Consider the following 23,104-nt stretch of genomic DNA (forward strand, 5'->3'; position numbering starts at 1 on the left):
GCTCAAAATTTATGGAAGCGTTCTCAATTCTTTCTGCGCCCATAAGCATTTTATAGTTAGTCTTTGTTCTGACCATGAGCCATCATGGTCACTTGAGCAAATGTCTAATCAGATCTCTTCTCTAGACTAAAGCTATATTATAGATAAGCAGTTGTCTAGATGACGGGTAGGTCCACAAAAAGGGCATTACAGATGTACGGTATTCGGCCAATCACATTTTTATACAAATCTGAGTTTTTTTATGGCACTCCATTCCAGACTCATCATACTTGAGGTCCTGTTATAATGGGCGTTCTATCCCGGGGAGTAGCGTGACACTCCTCCATTGGCCAATTTCGTAGCCACTACACCTCCTCCATTACTTAGCTGGGCTAAAAACCTGACAGATGAGGTCTGGCTGTTTATTAAGCCATGCCCCTCCCCTCCTCATTTTGATTGTCAGTTTTTATGACACCTCTTCACTACATGTTTGCATGGGATAGCTTTACAGACCCCACTCTCAGACAGCAACGGGAGTTATGGGCTTGCAAACCTTAGCAAAATGCCCTTGCTGCGCACTGGCCTTTAACTTGGTCTTCGTGGCCCATAACTCCTGGTATGGCACTCGGGCTAGGCCTATAAAGCTCAACCAGCATAACAAAGTCGTTATTGACCACCGCTCAACCAATTGCAATGCTTGGAATGCTGTCAAAAACTACTGGTATTGACTGCACGCAAACATTCTGACATAAGAAACAGACAAGTAAACAAAATAAATACTTTCTGTGCAGTCATAAAACAACAGTTTGCCAGCAAGATTTCCATTAACAAGAAACCCCCTCTATTGGATGATTATGTTTTACTTCAACTTCAACTTAACAGGCAACATTTTAACACACCAAGGGGAAAAGCTAAAACATGGAACAGTGCTTCTGATTTCGAATAGAGAAACCATCCAATCTTGCATTGCATCAAATGCATGCTAATGCTCAAACTGTTCAAGTTCAACCAATTTTCCAATTCAAATATGAAAAAAAACCTTGTTATTTTTTGTGAATTTACTTTATTATCAAACTATTTTACTTTACCATCACAACACCAAAACCTATATTGCTAATACCATTGTGTCCTGATAGCTTCAACGGTATCATTATCGCCTGGAGCCAAAACTTGGGGGCAGTCATTATCCCATGATAATTACCCCTCCCTTGGTCTATAAAGCTATATTTTTATGACATAACTATATTCACTTTATTGACCTTGGAAGATTGAAGGTTTGAGTGGAATATTGTGGTTGTCAAGCCTCTGACTGTAAACTGCATACACATTTCTGAAACATCTACATTTGACCGCCCGCTGTTTACTCTGTCTCTTATGGAGCAGTAGCACATTTTGACTAACTTTTTATGACATGCTCCACTGAAAGGTGAACATGGTAACACCCATATCTCTTGATAGGTGGGAGCATTGTGTATGTAAAGGCCAGCCTGCTCTATTCAACTGTTTGAAAGAAAATGTAGCCGTCTGTGATGAAATGGTTTGTGGTTTTCACTCCAAAAATACTGGCATCAATCCTGACAATGAAGACAACTGTAGGAGGGTGATCCCCGAAGGCTACTGCATGACAGGGAAACAGTGGACATTTAGACTCAACTGTAACACATGTCATTGACCCTGTTTGAGAAGATGGAGTCAAATCAAGGTCACCTGTTCTCCGACCCCCTGACCATTTGTCAAAGTCTAGAATTCAGGACCCCATGAAACAGAGTGTGGAAATCAGTTTTAAAATCGAGGTAGAACAAGCCTAAACTAGGCTAATTTAATGATAATGGGTCATATATGGCTGCCACAATAACAGTCTTTGTGGGAGTTTTTAGACAATGGAGAACACCCAGGAGAACCCTGAGTCATGATAGGACTGAGAGACATACGGAATAAATGTGTAGATATGTCCACTGCCACGCCATCTGTGGCAGGCAGACCCTGGAAGAAGTGCTCCTTTCCTCATACAATAACCTCAGTCCAGACCTCTAACTTTCACGTCAACAGATTCTTACCACTTTTAATTGACGTAATGGGCAAGCCATTCCTCATCCCTCACGACTGAGTTTATATGATACCTCTGGAGCAAGCAACCATTCTCTGACTGTCTCAGTGTTGGTCTTAAGTATTAGGAAAGGCTCTTAGGAAATGGGTGGAGGAAGGCGACACAATTACAGGTAGGATCACAGCCAGCTCACAAAAAGCTGGCCAACATTAGCTAGTACTCGGAAATGGATTCCTCCAAGAGTCATGAAAGAACCCCCATAGGTTTTCTACCAGGAGGTGGTGTATGAATATAGGAAGAAATGAAAATGCACAGACCAATCTTCTACTCAGTTTGGCTGGGACAATTCAAGAATTAGGAAAAAGGCTGCAAATGATCAGGTCCTTTGACAGCCTCATCTCATCCTCTGAAGTCCACAGATAAAAGTGCACCCTTTAAAATGGAAACTCTGCTCTAATATGGTTCCAATGGCCTGCCAACATTCAAATGTAGACGCCTGGTATGAAAGGCTCCATTCTACATCAGCACCAGGAAGGCATGCTATAGTCACCAACACACTTCATGGTCCTTTCCTCAAAAGGGGCAACCATATACGGGCACAGTGACAATATCGGGGCTGTAGCCAAATGGAAGAGAAGCTAGCTTTGATGTGGATCTAGGATCTGTAAAGGTTATTGTGTTGCAGGTCTTTACAAGATTGCAGATTGAAAAGAGCTATGCAATTCAACGGCTGTAGTTGCTTTTATTTTATTTTTTAAAAGTGCCATTATCCAGTCTTCCTTATAGGTATGAGAAGTCTTGATAAATGAAAACGAATTAAAGATTTCAATTATCCAAAAGGCAAACATTGCCATGCTCGTTCCAGTGAGAGATTCAAGTCATGGCTATAGATATCGAATAGCCTTCAAAATGGCCGGTCATTCTAGGAAATACGCGAAAAAAGTTAATTTAATTCACCCTAGTTATAAGAAGAAACATTAGATTTTGAAGACCCGATTGTAACAGAGCAGATAACCTAAGAACCTTATAGAAGGGGGAAGAGCAACTGGAATGCCCTATGGCGCCATCACAGTGAAGCCATGACTGCTGAAAGGATATTAGGCAGGAAAGGAATGCTGAGGAAAAGACATTCGGGCGGCAGAAAAAACAAGTCAGGCATGCCATGTTTGAGGTGATTGCAATGCCGTAACCTGCACCTGGAAACTGATTGAAGAGCATCAGAATGCTGACTTTCGTTGACCCATTTCCAGATGTCCGGAAAATAACCATTTTATTGACAGATGTAGCGCTGGGGATTTGAGGTGTGCTGGACACTGTAAGGGGTCAGAAATGTGAGACGTGCACAAAAGGTACCGTTTTTTTTATGTTTTCCATTTTAATAAAATAAAAGGGGTGAGATGAACACCTATCCTAATGAGAATAGTCCTACCTAGTAAATGAAACTAAAGAAAGATGACCTATTGTGCAATAGTTTCTGACCCTCATACTAATACATGCAACACAAATGTATAAGGAATATTTTGCTGACTTCAGTTCCAGAAAACATGGCAAAAACTCAAACTGATAATTTTTAGAAAGTACTCCTTATGTCCAGGATTGAACTCCCATCCCTTGGATCAATTCAGGAATACCCTTAAGCAAGTTCTTATTCAACAAAGATCTGTTCAGTTCAACACAAAATGTCTTTTCCATCCACAGCGTCTTTTCCACTTAGCAAAGAAAAGTATCTTTTCCACAAGCACAGATTCAAAAAACAAAACAATAGTTTTCTTTAGCAATATCCTTCTTGGCAAGGCAAATATTTTTTCCACAAACAACAGTTCATATACCACAGCAATTGTTTTCTTCCACACAATGTCTTTCTCAGGTTACAGAATAATTCTTAACACATTACAATGATCCTTCCAATAAAATGCTCTTGTCAGGTAAGTACAACCACTTTTGGTGAAACAACAGTTTGTCAAAATGACATCTTGATCAATGTCTCTTCACAACATCTTTTTGCCACAACCACATTTCTCCCAATCACCTATTTCTTTCCTGGTCTACTCACCTGCCAGTACTAACTCTAAATGGTCCCTTTCTTGGTTCACTCTCCTGCCAGGAAGAAACACTCCTATCACTACAGTTGGTCTCTTTAGTGGCAATATGGGTTGCAGGTTTCCCCAAGTTGACTTCTCTGAAAATTGAGAATTGCACCCTTTTTGCATTCTTGCTTCTTCTGAACAACCTCTTGGCTGTTGGTAATGTGGGTTGCAGGTATCTCCAATTTCACTTCTCAGAAAATTGTGCCGTTCTTGCACTTTTATTTCTCTTAAGTAGCCTCTTGGCTGCTGGCAATGTGGGTTATAGGTATCTCCAATTTGACTTCTCATTAATGAGGATTTGCGCCCTTTTTGCCTTTTTATATTTTGCCAAACAAGGGGTTGGATCAACATACACTTGAGTCTCTTTTCCTTGCCCACCTTCTTCCACTTTGCTCTTGGACTCCCCATGACTTCATTATGGGAGTCGTTAATGCTACGAAGCGCCTGGTGCCCAGTGACTCGTCAGAGGCTTACTGGTTAATGCTGGCGGCTTTGGAGTCCTTTTTTGGTGCTGCATGGCATAGCAGCTTTTCCCTTCAGCATCTCTGCATCTCAGGGACCTTTCAGGTTCTCTCCCCATCTCAGTCTCTCTCCCTGGGAGCTTCTGTTGCTCCGCTCTCCGCAACCACGGCTCTCCTCATTGACTCCTGGCTCATCTTCCTGATCCCAGTATCATGGGCATTATGGATCTGGAAGTCCATAATGGATTTGACCCTTTTATGTCCACTTCTTTCTATTCGATTGTTGAATTGAATGTTATTAAAATTAGGACATTTTATAGGAGTAATATGTGACTTAGCATTAAGGCTAAGACTTTTACCCAAGACAGATTATGCCCATTAGAGAATATCACATTAGATTTAGAAATGTCCAAGGTGCGTGAATTATTCTGTTTATATAACTTTTCACAGATGGTTCCTTGGGTTTTCTCATCAGACGGATTTGTGCAATGACAGAAGGCCATCAGATACTTGGGAATTACGGAACACTCATCCTCACCAGTACTGCATCCCTCCCAATGGAGTCAACACTTCCTTCGGATAGCTATCTCCTCCCATGTGATCCTCCCTCATGATACCACCTCCAGGGTTTGAAGCACTTCACTTGTGTATAAGAACTTTTAATAATAAACAATGACATGGTTAGAAACAAGTAGCATTTGCCTTCCCCTGGCCACATGGGAGGAAATCTTAGACTGGGGTTCACAATACTCTGCACCATGTTCCAAATATTATGGGAACTAGATATTTCATTTTGCTGTCAGATAAATACCTAAATTTTTGTGGGTGCCTTCTTGCCCCTCCACAGTCATGACCATCACCACTGACATATCCTCCATCATTTGACCTGTGATATCTATATATATGGAAAGTGCCTTTACTAGCCCTCTAGTGTGAGCCTGCTCTCTCTGGCAGTCTTCCCATACATTGTATGGTGTGAGGGTTACTCAAAGTATAAGAAGCTCCTCCTGTTTTTGGTGGATCCCTGGGGGCTTCAATGCCAGTTGGTGATTAATAATCATTGTTGCTGCACCAGATTATCGCTGGTGTCTCTCTCTCTCTCTCTACCATCATTGGTGTTGCTGTAGCCCTGTAGCGGGATTTGGAGCTCTCTACCTGATGGGATATTCACCAAACATCGATATAAACTGCAGTGATCCAGAGTCCTTCTGCCATAGTAGTAATTTCATTTCATAACTTTATTTCAGCCGCGAGCCATAAAAGTTTGCACAACAACATCAGTTATACATTTCAAAATGAATCCAATGTACATAGAGTAGTACAGAGGAACAACCTAAAGCAATACAATCTTAGCATCAAGTACAGGTTCATGGCAAGGTAGGAACTTCACAGAATGGATTAAACATCAACGGGCATCAATACCCATGACCGAGTGGGGGGTGGGGGGCAGCTGGTGCTGGTCTTTCACCTAACGGGACAGCATTCACTCCAATCAGAACAGAGTCCTGCATCATTGGGCCCCAGGAATATGCACTTAGATGAATTGCGGCTTTTACCAGGGGATTACATGTCATGTTAATGTGCAGTAGATCCTTAACCAATTGAGATTGTGGAACTTAAGCCTAACAGTGTCTACATTTGAAGCAGCTTCCTTCACTTTAGTGATCATGGCACGGTCAACAATTTGTTCCATAGTTACTAATAGAAAACCCCTCACATAATTCAACCAATGTTGACACTTATAATGGAGTGCTGCCTTTGGTTCGGGCCTTTTTGCGGCCGGTTTGGGAACTCCATGCATATAGATTGTCTGGGATGCAAAGAACCTATTAGAGGTTGCAGGGAGGTTTGGCAAATCCTGGTCAAGCACACTAGGTATATTCGTGAGTTGCACACTTGAACTAGCGGTTCTCACTGTCTGGGTGCTACAGGTCTGCTTAGAGAGAGTCGAAGAGGGAGAATACAGGGTCTCTCTGGGGACAGGGCCAGCAGGTTCTGAATTATAAGATGACCCTTTACCCTTTTTGTCGTTAACAATTACAAGTCTTGTCAAATTGAAACCCTGATTAAGCCGGGGGAGGTTAGCACAAAACTCTTCCGTGGAAAGTCTGCCCATCCTCAACTTATTTATCGTAGTACGGTCCCCTTTCTTTTGCGTCTGATTTATTGAAAGTCTCCACACTTCCTCTCTCTTTCTATCAACTTAGAATAGGGACATTAGCATGTTTTTAATTAGCATGAGTTCTGACATAACTTTGCTGCAACTACAGTGGCACTCCCTTAACCCTTGGTCATCCTCCCCTTTTTGCTGAGGGGTAGCCAGACTCACTGCCCTTGTTTAATACTGTGTAGACGAAAGTCGTGTTAGAAGGCAGTTGGACCCTCCACCCCCATTTGCTCGCACATTTTAGGTCGGGCCAAAGTACAATGGCCCTCCAGCTAGCCTAACTTTGGGGGGGGGGGGAACGGCAGGAATTTTACCCTGTCTGGGATCAGAGAGGTTTGGAGCAAAAGTTGAAAATAAGGCTGCTAAAGGAGGGTGAGAGGTCGGAGATCTCTACGTCTGTAAAAGTGGGAATGACATTTACCCCCTCTCCAGATATAAGGTTAACAAAGGCGCTGGGTGCACCCAGGAACTGCTGAATCTTGCCAATCAGCAAATTGATCTCACCAAAGGAGTTTGCATGTTTAACTATGCTGCAAGGCACTGGATCAACAGCGCTTAAGGAAGCCCAAGTGACTGGATTCAAATTTGATTTGCTTTAGTCTTTTTAAGGGTCAGTATTTTCTGTTTTGAGCCCAGTGCAAACATGAGTGCTGAGCCAAGCCTGGGCTATATACAGGGGCTAGCGCAGGTGGCTCCTCCGTTTCCTGAGCGGATTCCTGGTTGAGTGGGACTGACATGATGATTATCCAACTTTAGGTTAGGGTTCACCCTTCTACTTAAGGGGCTTGGGCAACACCCCCAATAAATCAATAAAGTCAATAAGGTCAATAAGAGGTGCAGATGGTTTCACACTGGCCTCCCAGCTTTAAGATCGTAGAGATACAATTCAAATATTTGGAGCAGTTTGTCTCATAAAAAAAAAGATCCAGTAGTTCCACTTCGTTACTTAGCTTCGTTACCTAGCTCACTAATCCTTATGGGTCCCGCGAAAGTAGGCACGGTGGAACAGGGCGGGGCGAACATAAAACAAAAAAACAGGAGATAACGCGGTCCCTCATTTCCAGCGTGAAGAGTAGATACTGGTCGAAACTGGGGGACACCCCTCTACAGGCTCGTAAAACATCCCCTGCAGGATGCCAACACCCCATGCCCTTGACCTCCTGCGGGCTTCACCCTTGCGAGGGAGCTGGTGGAATTTGAAGTGATCCAACAGGTGGGAGGGGCCAGCAAGGCCGTCGGCAGCAGCACAGAGAAAACTCTAGAGACGGTGAGCAGGGATGCCAACACCCCACACCCTTGACCTCCCGCGGGTTTCCCTTCATTTAATCGTCCCAACTTCCTGGACACTACCTTAAATGTGGAGACTCTTTAATACCAGACACATTAGCACTTTATCTGCATTGCAATCGTTTTTTCATATATTGTCATTTTTCACTCGTTCTCTTCAGGCTTGTTATGTTTGCTGTTTCCATGATTTTTGTGTTGTGTACATACGCTTAGCTGATGATCATAGCCTCATGCAGTAAAACCCCTCCAGGGATAATTTGTTGTTCTGTTTGCAAATATATGGGTTTGTAAAAGAACTGTTTGAGCAGTTCCAAGAAATAGTCTTACCCGTTTTGTGTGCAGGGTGAAGAATTCGCGAGGAGAGTAGCTTTAATATTTCAATCAATTAGATCACTACCTTCATATGCTGTAGAATTTTATTTGATACTTTCTTAAATACATTTTACCTCTCAAGTTTCATAATAGTTACGTCTTCATCTTGTCCTTCTAGACCTATATATGTAGCTATGACTCAGGAAAGCCAACCTAGTATGCTCGGTTTTTCTAAGCGATAAATCTTCACTCTTGAACTATGACCACTCCCCATTAATTATGCACTGCAACAGTTAATCTATATCTGACTCCTGACCGTTCTGTACATTGGGCTAATTTACATATCCACAAAGCCTTGCTGTTGTGCCTCAGAACTGGAGGGGAACTTCCAGTGATGGTTACTAGGTGGCACTGTGGAATGCGTGACTTGGCTCAAATGGACTATCCTACTTTCACATTTCAGGTGAAGGGCTTTATTCAAGCCTTTTTAAACCCACCATAGCTTACTTGGTGTTTTGAAAACATGCCCAAATGCTCCAACCACAAAGATGTCAGGACTAAACTGCACTGACGATCTCTATAAAGGGTAAAACCAGGTATGTAGTTGTCCTGACAGCCTATCAAAATGTCTGTCTTGGGTTGATTAAGCTATGTATAAAGTGCCACTGCCCTCTAAGACCAAGACAATTTACTTGAGAAAAGGTTTGCATTTGGGCAATGCCTTGCTGTTGTGGCTCAGAACTGCAGATGAACCTCCAGTGATGGCTACTAGGTTGTGTGGAATGTGTGAGTTGGCTCAAATGGGCAATCCTAATTTATATTTTTATATTAGCATTACCACTCGGCGTTGCCCGGGTCTGTAGTTGACATGCATGTGAGGGTCTGCTATAGCCGTGTTTATGTTTTATTGTGTCATAACTTCCTATTATTGAAAAACAGCAAAATCTGCAACCCCCCGAAATTGCCTATACTAATAGCACAGGGCCAGACCTCGCTCCACCCCAGTTCAGGGCGAATGGGTGGGGCTGGTCAAATTTCACTATCGCCATTACACCTCAGACTGGTATGCCGACCTTGTGTCCTAACTTCCTATTTTTGGAAAAGTTGCAAAATCGGCAGTCTCCCGAAATCGCCTATACTGATAACACAGGGCTGCACCCCACCCTGTGCAGGGCGAATGGGTGGGGTTGGTCACATTTCACAATCGCCAGTAAACACCAGACTGGTATGTCGAACTCGGGCCAACATGTCAGTCCACCAACTGTTGCGGGGCTAGAGCCTACAATCGCAAAATCGTCAATCTCCCACAATCGCATATACTGATAGTACAGGACCGGAGCCCGCCCTGTGCAGGCCAAATGGGTGGGGGTTTGGTGAAATTTAGCTATCGCCAGTACACCCCAGGCTGGTATGCCGACTGTGGGCCATATTCTCAGCCCACCACCTGTTAAGGGGCTGGAGCCAGCCCCGAACATACAAACATACTTTCACAAATTATATATATATATATATTATATGATAGAATAAAAGAGAGAAAAATTAAATTGTTATGGTACCAATATGACTAGTAGAAGAACACATGACATCGTATTAACTTAGATACATTCTCAAATGGTGCAGATATTAGGCCACAAAAGTCAAAATTCAACCTTAACTCATCCTCATTATATGCTGTTATTTCTCATAGGGTTCTTGTGAAATGAGTAGCTCACACCTGGTAGAATATTAAGCAAGGACCGTGGGCAGTGTCCTGTTATGGGGCGTGCTCTACCTCTGACAAAAATGAACCACATACTGCGTAACAGTCCATGTGTGCTACATTCCTTTGTGTTGCACCTCTTTGGTAAACAGGCACTGAGGGTGGAAGCCACAGTTTGTGTTTCCTAGTTGTATGTGTGAACCCAGAGGCATGGCCTATGTCCCCAACCTTTGCTTTTGAGTGGGGCCCAATAAAGAAGGACAATGCGCGCCGACAATAATTGTCCATCTTTACAGTAGAGGTCCAGCAAACATGTGCATGAAGTAGGCCATCAATAGGATTTAGCCTGTAGGCAACCAACTAAGACCACAGCCTGCCAGAAGGGTCTGTGATTAGTACATCCATTATCTACAGTCAAGGGTCATTTGCAACAGGCAAACCAAGCTTTTCAGATCCTCTAATGCAACAATAGTCTCTACACCAGAATTCATCAAACAATCCAAGGAGGAAGGTGCACTTCAACAGTGGAAGTTCTGCACTTTATCAGATGGTACTTGCTCCCACTATTGCCCTGTCAAAATGATAAAGTCCTTCATGATTGCATTATAAATGCTTAATACTTGAGTACTTATGAATAAACACAGACTAGTGTCTACATCTCTGGTGCATATTTGATGTATCTATTTGGTAAGCATGACTGGAAGCATGGGGCTGGGTTGCAGTTCATGCTTGATGCAAATATGTACAAAATGGGCGCTTTGAAACAGTATTTACTTCTGTATAAGCACCTAACAAGCGAACAATAAATAAATAAATAAACAAATTCCTGTGTCAAAGGTCCTTCCTTGATTGATCTGTGTGGTAAACATGCATGTCATGTATGATTAGTGCATTTATGAAGTGAACATGGGCCGCTCATTGTTACTGTGCGACACATCATAGATAGTGGTGCAGCATGGTAAATCTGACTATGGGCATAGGCCTATCAAATATGGAAATGTAGTCATGTTTCATGCACCTACCGTCAGAATCGGTGTTTGGAAGACCACTGTGGTTTACGTGGGTCATGGTACACCATTATAGTCAATATAAAGCCTGCCCTGAATCTGCAGTATTGTCGACCGATGTTGCAAACAGTTTGGAATCAGTTTCCCTTTTCGCTACTCACGCCACTTGCTGCAATGTCTTGTGAACCTAGAAACTAACCCCAGGACGTGTTGCCCCCGACAAGCGTGCGGGTTTGGTGGATCTGTGTAAAATGATCCAGCCTAAAATTTAATCCATTGGCACATAGGTCCATCAACAAGAACCACTGCCTAGTGCAGGTGCTTTGTACACCTATGCAACACTATCTACCATACATGTCCACCAAACCCAGTCTGTGGCAACAATCCATGTCTAGTAAACACATACTGTGGCACTGCTCCATATTATGTTGCCTAAAAAAGGATTGCAGCCACCAAACATCCATATTCCAAAGTTGCAGACAGGTTGGACACTGTATTTGTGGTATGCCTAGCACAAGATCCCCAGGTAAGCAACCTTGTCTGTGATACCCTATGGATGAAAACACTGTAAACATGAACATATGCAAACAAACAATATGTCTGAGAATCTTGCATCCTGCCCAATCAGAGCTTGACTTCAGTATATGTCATTCTTGACACACACAGTGTCATAAGTATTTATGGGAGGTATCCAGAGATAATTAGCAGGAATGGCATGTCCAACATAGTGCCACATATGCAGAGTAGTGACTATTTGAAATATCACCTCAATCTTCAATTTTTCTACAATAATCTCTAAACTGGCAGAAGTTTTATTTTACATGTTTGTGAGGTGTTGCATTGTAATTGGGTGTGAAGAACCTATTTTATTATCACCCCCACAGCGTATTGTTCCCCTTCAATGGCGTCCACCAAACATGGCAAAACCATTGCGGGCTACACAAATATATTTTTGGGAAAATCTAGAGCTGAGTGGGTCAGTTATGGCACAAAATTTACAGGAAATTAAAAATGTCCTTATAAACAGGATTTTGGTTGTAGCCTTCGAGATTAATTTATCAATTTCCTCATATATTTATATGCATTTAAAGCTATATAAACAAGAATATAGCCATGCAATTTCATTGGTGGTGAGTGAATTAATCACCCATTAGTGATTAATCATTCTAACCGACATTATGGAGCCATGTTATTCGTAGGATGCAGAGCTGGAATACATTCACCTTTCTGAAGCAGTTCATCCTGGTGGGAAGATTTCTTCTTCCTAGTACTTCATTGCTTGTCATTAGTCATGGACTTTACAAGGCATTCTTACTAGCTGAGAGGTCTTAAAGTGATGCTACATGTGCTTTTTGATCATAGCACGAAATAGTGTGTAATAAGTAGATCAAACTAAATTGTAGCATATCTTTTGCGTGAAGGAACACAACAGGGGGATTTCACTATTGATGTAAAGTTACTTAATCCCTTGAAAGCACTTGTGTATTAGCAACATTAAGGATCGTTAGACCTTGACAATTGTCCACCCCACCAAACCGAATCGTCCGATTCTGATAAATCATTTGATTCTTCGCCAATTACCCTATATTATCAACATTTGGGCATATTAGAAAGGGGAATCACAATAGTGTTAGGAATCATTGTATAACTAACTCGACATTTTGGTTATTTGGGATCCTACCAATGAAAAATTCAGATTGGTACATTTCATTGCGACCAAAATACCACCAAAAAACAATTCTTTCTTTAATGTGTGGGGGCCCCCCTCAAGCCCTCTGATTTTCTATGCTTACAACCCCCCCGACCCGTTTTAACCCCTTAACCCACTACCCTTTATATATTTATTTAATATTTTGGGTATTTTTCAGTATTAAGGTTTTCAGTGAAATGTACCACTCTGAATTATTTTTGGTAAATTGACTGGGTACCAACATTTTCATTAGCATTGGAAGATTGTGTAAAAAAGCACATATATGTACATCTAACTTGCACTGCAGTGATTTGTGATACAACGTGCAGACTCCTTAATATCTTCACCTTTGTGTTTGGGAGTATTACTTAGGAAATGTTATGCAGTCCAGACTTCTCTCTCTCTCTAAGATAAGTGGTCACTGAATATTCATCAACATGCTCTTAGGTCAGGGTGGTAGAAGTGCACAGAACGAGCATTGATGTAGAATTTTACTCACAGAAGGAAGCTGACTGGAAAGAAGATGACCGTCCTGGCTCAGCATGTTGGACACCATGATGGCGGGGAGGTCCATGTTCTGGTAGGAGTAGGCTGGTATCAAACTGTTGGGTGGGAGGCTGTGGCACAGTGAGTGATAGCCGGATTCATGGTCCACTAGGTGAAGGAGCGAGTGGTCTGGGAGGTTAGGAGGCGTAATTGGAGGAATTTCATAGTCTTCATTACTCTCACTTTGACCATTATATGTCTGCAAAATAAAAATATGTTTGTTAATATCAAAACAAAGTCTGACAGCTTAGTCATGGATATTCCAAATGATAACACGATGGACTGATATCAACAATTCTTTTAATCGCAATGGTTTTCTCTCATAGACTGCTACATGGTTTCAACATAAGCGGTCAAAGCTCACTGAAACCCATGGGTTAATGGTAGTTCATTTTATTATTTGCATATAAAAAAAAACACAATAACATAATTTTAAACTGCATCAGTAGTGAGATCCATGTCTAGAAGGCCACGATGGACTGTTTAACACCTTGTCACAACAGAATACTAATGTTTTAAGAAAACAAAATACTAATATCAAAAAGGTTCTCCATAAACCCACTTCCATAATTGTGGACATACCCAGTGCGTGTAGCGTTGAGAGACTGGGACAGCTAAACCTTGAATATAGCATAACACAAGGGAGAAGACCTTGAAGAAATACATGGTTGGGGGTCAGCATGCAACCTCCAAATCTTCCATTCATTAATGTTCATGCATTAATCCATTACAATGGTGGTTATCCCCAAAATGGCCTGAGCCATGGTCCCAGCTAACAAAGTCAGCAAATATGTATTTAACCTGTCTTTCAAATTCTCAATAATGCAAGAAAGGTAATCTGACAGATCATTATTCATTTTTAAACATTGGTGCTTAGGTGACCCTTGTACCATCTTGGTGCCAATATAATTCAATATGATGGCCCAGATAGATCTATGGTAAAGGACAGTATTTTGTCTAAGCCTCTCTGATTGTTGAGATTGATTACAGAAATGTGGACACTTTTCAGTGCTTGCATTGGCTCTTTGTATGTAAATGTTGAAGGCTGAATCACCCCAGTTGTTCGCACCCTGCACCAAATCCCATCCCAGCCACTGAACCCCCATACTACATTGCTTTCTCCTAAACCCCAATATTCAATCAAGCCTTCATGCATGTATCTTGCTGCAAAATTGAAGCCAAATTCATCATACGAGTCAACAGTTATTAGCAATTCATTTCTTTGATTTCCTGTGGTGCTGAACCTGTAACTTAACTATAGTGCGGTGACAACTGCACTATCTATATATAATAAAAAACAAAAAAGTCTGTTTGTTTGTTAGTTACTCATACAATTTCACACCGTTCCACAAATCTGCACTACATTTTTCATAGTTACCTGATCGGACCCTGGACGTCAGTGGCTACATTACATGTGGACACACTACCCCGTTCCCTGGATTCCAGCCCCTGCATATATGTGACGGGTGCCTGGAATCGGCGAAACATCAAGGTGGTCATAGAAGGACCGGACAAAGCTAATTTTAAAGCATCTTGATGCCAGGAACAAAACTCAAAAGACCTTGCAAACCACATTTCAAGGCCCTAGGATGCACTGTTTCCAAGATAGCTGCACTGCCATGCCCCACAACACACTGCACCGCGCCAGGGCACCATTATGCTTCAGCAAGCCAACTCTCACCTCCTCTCCATGTTTGCTCCAGGGTATGCAAGCCAGCCACAAGCACCCATTCTCAGAGCAGAGTGCAAAGTACATCAAACGATAAGTGACTTGGAACAGCGACCTACAGGATCATTGATTTACATAAGCGACTCACAACCGGGACCTACAGGATCGTTGATTTTCAACACTTGATGAGAGTGTCATGTCTGTCTACAGAACCCGTGCAGCCTATGGGTAAATGTGCACCGCAGCGTATGAAATTGCTGAAACAACAATGTGGTTCTAGAAGGACCGGACAAAGCTCATTTTAGGTGTCACAATGCCAGGAACAAAACACAAAAGGTCCCCTTGAAAACCATGTTTCAAGGACCTAGGACACAAAGATACAGTCCAGGCATGAAGCACTAGTGCCATTAGTCCATGTAACAACCTCCATCATTGTTTCGTTCTTACAAGGCAGCAAAGGTATAAGGTTAAATTCGTACAATACTTCCGAAAACCTCAGGTCCTTTTGTATTAGTACTCGAGTGTGTTCTGTTAATGATCTCCATTGTTCATCGGTTATTACTCCACTTTCTAAATGTGTACATAGTGCGTTAAAATCACCAGCTATCGTTATGTTTCCTTTAGGGTTAGTTAGCTTCCACCTGTACAACAACTCTGACACCCATTTCAACAGTAAGCCAGTTTGCGTTCCATCTGGGGGATCGCATACGTTGAGTATCAATGTGCTATAGTTCCCGTTAGGGAAGTTTTTGATTTCAACTGCTAGCCCGTTCTCACAATCTACACATGTACTATAGGCCACTACTACATAGCCATGTTGGAGATCAATGCATAAGCCGCCCTTGGATCTCCCCTTCTGAGCTCTAGTTGCTGGATATACAAATGTTCGGTAGCCGTCCATAGTTAAGGTCATTGGCAGCCAAGTCTCTTGCAAGAGAAATATGTCTGAGTTAGTCAGAGAAACATAGCCGGTTATCTGTGAAGTAAACAATCTAGATCCCCTTGTGTTCCATGATAGATTTGGGCATGAAACAAACTGTAGTGATGGTGAATATGCTTGTTCATCAACAAATGGTCTCCAATAGTCTTTGGATTGGGATTGCTGGACCAATCAAGGCTGTAGGGCTTTTTTGCCTGGCCTCTTTTTTTCCCAGGTAGATTTAGTTGTTACTTTGCCCTTCACTGCGTATAGAGGGGATCTAAAACGCTCCCCCTTAGATAGGCCATAATAGAGCTGAACATAATAGCCTGTCATGTAACATTAATTAAAAAATGACATAAGCCTTTTCAATATGATATGATATGGCATTTATAACGCGTCTATGCACAAGTATCTCAAGGCACGACAAGACAAGGGGGGAACAGAGCAAGGACAAAAAACAACGATCTTAATAGGCCTTGTGACATTCAGATCGCGCAAGTGGAAGGGAAGGGGGAGGAGAGAAGTGCAGGGGGAAACCATAACCGGTAACCATACAGCTGACAAATGTTACCACTATCCAATTGCATTGGGTATGAAAGGTGAGCAATTCCACCCTTTTAATGTCTTGAGGCGTAATGATGGATAGCTCTTCAATCTGTTTAAACAAAAGTAATTACATTTCCTCTATTTAAAAATGGACAATAGCTGGTAGGCTCGGATTCCTCAATGCACACACAACGTGGGTAGTGTAATGAGGTTCTGGGTGGTTTGCCTCCTTGCTGGTTATGTGTAGGAGTCCACATGTTATGGCTACCCACATGACACATTTGGTTGGCCCCTGATTGCTCTACAAGTGTCCACATTTGATAAGTGGATACAAGGATGTTTCACTCTCTATCAGAGGGGCTACCCTCGCAACCGATTTATCTGCAATATTGTGCGGGGGTTCAGGAGGCAGATTCAGCCTACATTGAGTACCCCTGTCAACTTTTATTTGGAGAACTTTCTTGGGCTGGCCTTTGTCACCTTGTGCAGGTGGCTTGGCAACCAAGGATAGTGTTCCTTCCTCAGAGAATTGCAGCCATTTATCCAAGGTGCCACACCTACAACTAGGCAGTTTACATGTATTTCTTCACTTCCCGTTTAGGCTGCGGTATGGCTTTGTTTTTTCTCCTTCGTTTCCTAGACGTTTTTGGCTCGCTGCTAGGTGACGTAACAATGGTAATTAGGGGGTGGGTGGCTAGCTCTTCATGCATTTCCTTGCTTTGATTCATTTCCGGAGAAAATGTAGAATGATCAGAGATTGAGGGCCGAGTATTAAGCATACGGAGCTCAATCGATAAATCCTTGCCCACAACTTCTCCATTATCTGCGTCCACTATTTTTCCAGGGCAGGCCCTTTTGTAGAATATAGGCCAAAGATAGCGTCCATTGTAACTGCAATGGTATTCAAGCTTGGCCTAAAATCAGAATCATCAATGCTGTCGCCATCCTGGGTAGTTATTTCTGAACTGCCAAGACCTAAATCAACAGCGTCTGGCACATGCCTATTCACTATGTCTTCACGATCAGGCATTGCAGACAGATCCATAGGGGGTGGTGATGCAGATACTTGGTTGTTAAAGGCCATTCCTGATAATGATGCACATCTAAGGTTCAGGCATATGTTCAACAGTGAATTGTTGTCGTCGGTTTGGCCATCAGATTAGGCAAGCTGGCCACTACAGGACATACTGGTCTTGTCGAGGAAAATATTGGGAAGAGATTGTCTTCTCATGTACCCATGGAACTCTGCGGATCGTGTGAGCCTTACAATATAAAAATCTTCCCGGGCATCAACACGTTCCATACTCATCCTCTGTACTTCAAGTAAACAGGGCTCTACCCTCTGTGCACCGCATTGGGTCTTCAATGTTTATATCACCCATGGCATCAGTGGGTGCCCTTGGCACCTGTTGGTGGCGAGACTTGGGAATGGTCTGGCCCCTTTTATCTATATTCCGATTGCATTTGGCCAAACTCTGCAATAGGTAAGAGCGGGAAACGAAGGCTTGGTCAATTTTTTCTTGAGTCTCAGACCTGCCCTTCTAGGCATTAGACTTGTGAGTAATGTTATAATATGGATGTAAAAACCCTGTTCCAAGAATATACTCACAAGCTAATGTGTGCATCTATTAATTAGCTGCAATCCGGCGTTTACCAATCAAGGTTGTGGGCTGTTTCAAACAACCCTTTAAATTTCCCCACAAGTCAGGCCTTCAATTGTGTGTGAAAAATTGAGGTTTCCCAATGTAGGGGGGGAAAGAGTTTGCCTCTGAGTTGGTACTCTGGGTGTGCCACTTGAGATAGGCACCTGTGTCCCCACTCAATCAATACTGTGTATGGAATTTGCAGAGGGATTTCAGTTGATGGAATTTCTTATTGGGTGCAAACAGCCCAAAGGGCCCTAATATAGGGACCCCACAGTCGCTGAGCGCACACTCTGGAACTTTAGGGGTGCAGCCAATGGGTGTGAACACACCAGAAGCTGGCTGGTAGTGGTAGTTTAATGTAAGCGCTAGGATGTATAACATGCTACCTGTACCCAACGTGAATGGCACTTCGAGATACAGTCTCAGGAAGGTGCCTAAAAAAGATCTTGTGGGAAGGGACAGATCACTTATCCAGAAAGTGGCTACCTTTGAGGCTTTGATATGATCTTACCCTGTTCTTTGGGAAGATGTCCAACTAGGGTTTGAGGGTTCTTTACTAAATCAGCTATGTACTTGGCAAGCTTAAGACAAAGGTAGCATTGCTCCGTTAAAACCAAGATTTTGCTGGTAAAAAGGCCATTGGAGGAGTCGGTGGAGAATGATCAGGCGATTATGACTTCTTTGGGAGAGCGGAGACTCACCGTAGTTTACTTAGTCTACATCCGGTCATAGGGTCAAAGAGATCTTCAGGCTCACGCACACACCTCTTCTCTATGGAGGGCACCACAGATGCAGCAAGGTAGAAAGCTTTTCAATAATGTCATCCTCGTAGAGGGTGTCAAAACATCTCTTGGTTGTGTTTTAAATACCAGGGGAGATGCAAAATGTGCTACATGCTTTGAAAGTATCACTCAAAGACCTCAGGAAATTGGATGTTCATATCCTGGAACTTACTGTCCTTGTATATACATACAAGAAGGCTCCATCCCATGTGGGCACCCATTTTCTCTTTGCCAATGAAACCTAACAAAGGGCCTCTGCCATAATCCTCATCCTATATTGAGGAGGAGCTCTGGATAGTAGTTTAAAGTGTTGGAGTTGGGATTAGGTTAGTTCCAACAGGTGATCCAAATGTAGGTCCGTTTTTATCACCTATTAGTCCATACTTGCCTATCCTACTAATCTCTTGGTAAACAGCATCAGAGAACTGCGCTATAATATTGGGTCCAGCAGTAAGGTAACTACATTTTGTTTTTTTTAATTGTGATTTGGTTTTAATTAAACCTTACACAAATGTAGAAAAAATAAACAAGATATAATTTTTCAAAATATAAAATAGCAAGGCATATAAAACAATACGTTCACATAAAACTACATACAAAAATACAGTTCATGTAAACTAATAAAGAAAATAAACTCTAAAAGTGTATAATTAATACATCAAAATATTAATCACCTAAATGGTCCAAAACATCAGACACAAATTTTGACATAATGAGAGCAACAGTGAAACAATTTCCCCCACATCAGACTAGACCAAAATAGTTACTTTGAAACAACAGAATCTGTAGATACCCTATATTTTACAGTATCTATCTCTCTTGGGTATAAGAGCCTGGCAATCTAGTACCCCATTTTTAAGGGTTTCGATAGAATCTGTCTTAAGGCAAAACCAACATTTTGCCGTTTTTAGAGAAGATACAGATTGTCCTCCCAAATAGATGGTCCAGGGAAGAAGGCAAGGCCAGCAGAGAGAGGGCTGCAAAGCCTTACAGAGGCACCCCCCACCCCCAATAATGCTATTATTATATGAGATATGCATTTTGCCAGACCAGTTCTCTGAAAAGGTTTTAACTTAATCATATTAATAAAGGTCTTATATTTGCCATGCCGACCAGCTAAGATGCTGTCCGCGATCAGATACCAACACTTGAATATCAAATATCAGTGGAAACAGACACGTCTTTCTAAAAATCAATTGTCTGATGACATTACTGCACTGGTCATGGAGGTTTTGTACCAATGTAGATTACTATAGCAGCCTATGAGTGACCAAGCAAGGAGTTGGTGAATAAGGTCAAGCTGGACAAATATACTTCTGCTTTCCTGGTTGCATGGAATGTATGGTCAAGGGCTGAATGTTTTATGATTTTTGATAACCACATTTGTTCTCTCAGGGCATTAGAGTGTATTCCAGTACAACACTCATTTTATTCTTCCCATTCTGTAACAATGTCAACACCTCCTTTGCAACCAACAATGTCCCCACCTGCTTCTAAGCAGCCTGGGCCTCCCCACTCATTATAGACCCGTCCCTTGAACTTTCCCTCCCCGCAAACTATATGCCTATTACCATAGTTCTGTGCCTTCTGAAAGTCCGCAACCGCATTGCCTTTGCCCAAATCTCCAACCATCTGAAACAACACAACCTACTGGGAACTAGACAATCAGGATTCTGGCCCCTACACAGCACATATGCGCTGCTCGATCTTGAAATCCAACTGGATAGCTTCTGAGACTCAGGCAACGTTGGCATCCTGCTCCTACTTGACCTCTCTGCTTCATTTGACTTGGTGGATCATGCTATTCTCTGCCAGCATCTCATGCTCAACTTTCATTTTACCCATGAAGCGGTCGATGGGATAAATAATTTTTGAGCCAGCGCACCTCTAGTGTCTTCATCAGCACCGCCATGGCTGATCCCATCCCGGTGCCATGTGGGGTTCCCCAGGACTCTTGCATTTCCCCGCCCTCAATAACACCTATACTAAGCCGCTCTTCGACCTCCTTGATTCCTTAGGCATTTCCTACACAAACTTTGCAGACGATACGCAAATCTTGCTTCCAATTTCAGGAAACTATGAACAAGATGTCAAATCAATTAACCAAACATACAGCATCATTCAAAATCTGGATGTCACCCATAATCAATACCTTAACAATGGGAAAACCTAACTGCTTTTGGTAGGCTCTTCCCATTGTTTAAGAACTCTGCCTTATCCTATTGGTGGAACCCTCATCCAAGTCTCCAAGCACGTGAAGACACTGTACTTGGAGGCCAAACTCAACATATCCAGTCACATCAATGCTCTCGCTTCTGCCACTGCCACACAGCAAAATGTATCACCCTGATTAGAAAATTCATCTCCCCTGAAAACTGCCTCACGCTTGCACCTGGCATTATTGGCAGTAAACATGACTATTGGAATGTCTTAATTTTAAGAACATCTGCCAAGACCCTGGGCAAACTACAGCTCCTTCGAACAAGGCACTTATGGCCTCATTAGGTCTCAAACTATCAAACCACATATCCTCTGCAAGGAGAGAGACACACTGGTTCCGTATAAAAGCCAGAATCTGTTTTAAAACTCTTTGCTTTACCCACCGATGTTTACACCAGAATGCCCCCTCTTCCCTCATATCCCGTGTTGCAGTCAAAACTCCTACACACCCTTTATGCTCGTCCTCACACCTGGAGCACCGAAACTGAAATAGTGCAGCATAACACATTCAACTCTCTTTGCTTTTTCAAGCATTCAACCACTATGAATACCCTACCTGCCCCGGTAGAAACGTACAAATGCAAAACAGAGCATACCATCAGCTGGGCAGCCCTATGTGCCTGAACCCAACAAACTGTCACCTTATATTGAGACCACCCTTAACTTGGGGAGTTCCTTCCCACCCCCCAATCAAGGAGCCCTGCAACACTCACTTAATTGTTTAGCGCTGGCCTTACTGAAGACTCATATAGAGTCACACAAATCTCCTCCCCCTGTGCCCACAGTGAGCCAAGAACCAGGCCGGGAAATAGGAAATATAATTGTATTTATTTTAATTATAGTTAACAGCAATCACACTAAACTACACACGCCACATTCTTTGTGGCTCATAAGTAACTTCTTTTTACACAAGTGAATCACATCAATGGGTTAGCAAAAACAGAAATTAAGATTATTTTCTTTCCATCTTTCTCCAAATTTCAAATTAAATGATCATCAACAATGTTCCATGCACACAATCACTTTACATTTGCAATGCTGTTCAATTTTGATTTTCTGGCACGTTTAATAGGCTAGCAGTTGGGTTACATATTTGTACCAATGCATATGACAATTATGATTTCATTCACACCTTTGCTCAAAATAAGCACAGGATTATTTAACAGTGGGTTTTTCAGACCCCCCTACTTTGGTCTGTGTTGGGGAAGTCAGACAGGAAAATTGGGATGATTGAGGGATTTGGGGATTTCAGACCCCCTCCACTTAAAGGTTTGTGTTGGGGATACTGTCAGATTAGGCTTTTTATTTTTAGTTTAGGGACACAGACACCACTCCTCCTAAAGAAGTTGGGGTCAACAGGACAAATAAGATCACCAAATTAAATTACATTCTATAGTTTTCAGTGATCACTGTGAATGAGCTTTGTACATTTTGAATTTTAATAAAAATCACCTGTGGTGTTCTGCCGAGGGGAATTCAAAAAATTAATATTTTTAGTTAATTGGGCTAAGGATTTACACAGTTGTGTCCACCACACCCACTATAAAAGGAAATTATTTAAGGCAAGCACCCCCACCTTTTGGTTTCCCAGGCCCCAGTCCTACTTACATAGAAAGCTTCCGTTTCAGGAAATCCAGCTGCATTTCGGGTCCCTCTTGTAGGATATGGCAAGGGTCTGGTTACTCCACTCTCAAGGATGGCCCCTGCACTCTAACACAGGACCCAGCCAGCTTTTTGGCCTTCCAAGAAATAGCCAGCTCCACCAGGATGCAATCTCAGCAATCTCCCTTGGTGATTCCTTGCGGCTTTCGGATGGTAAGTTTCAGCAGCTCGCCTCTTTCTGATAGTCCATTCCACGTTATATAGCAGCGACGGCACCATCAAGTTTACAATCTTGAGGAATACCCTGCAAGAGTTCTCACAAATAGGGTTGGACAGTTACCCTTCTCTCTCCTGCCAACTCCTGCCCCTCCTCTAAGGATTGGTTTAGGAGTCTGGAGCAGACATGTGGCAATTCTCATTTGCAATCCCCTTTGT

General features: G+C 42.4%; 1 protein-coding gene across 4 annotated transcripts in view; it reads right to left on the bottom strand.

Moving 5' to 3' along the window:
* TOX2 (TOX high mobility group box family member 2) overlaps positions 1-23,104 on the bottom strand; it is a 1,178,640-nt gene that overhangs the window by 520,909 nt on the left and 634,627 nt on the right. For all 4 annotated transcript variants that reach the window (XM_069652135.1, XM_069652136.1, XM_069652137.1 and 1 more), the window contains one exon: positions 13,236-13,481. In XM_069652135.1, coding sequence (XP_069508236.1) covers positions 13,236-13,481 — 246 coding nt within the window. The remainder of the gene's footprint in view (positions 1-13,235; positions 13,482-23,104) is intronic.

This window comes from Ambystoma mexicanum, chromosome 3p (genome assembly GCF_040938575.1).
Source record: "Ambystoma mexicanum isolate Mex_15411 chromosome 3p, UKY_AmexF1_1, whole genome shotgun sequence".
Lineage (NCBI taxonomy): Eukaryota > Metazoa > Chordata > Amphibia > Caudata > Ambystomatidae > Ambystoma > Ambystoma mexicanum.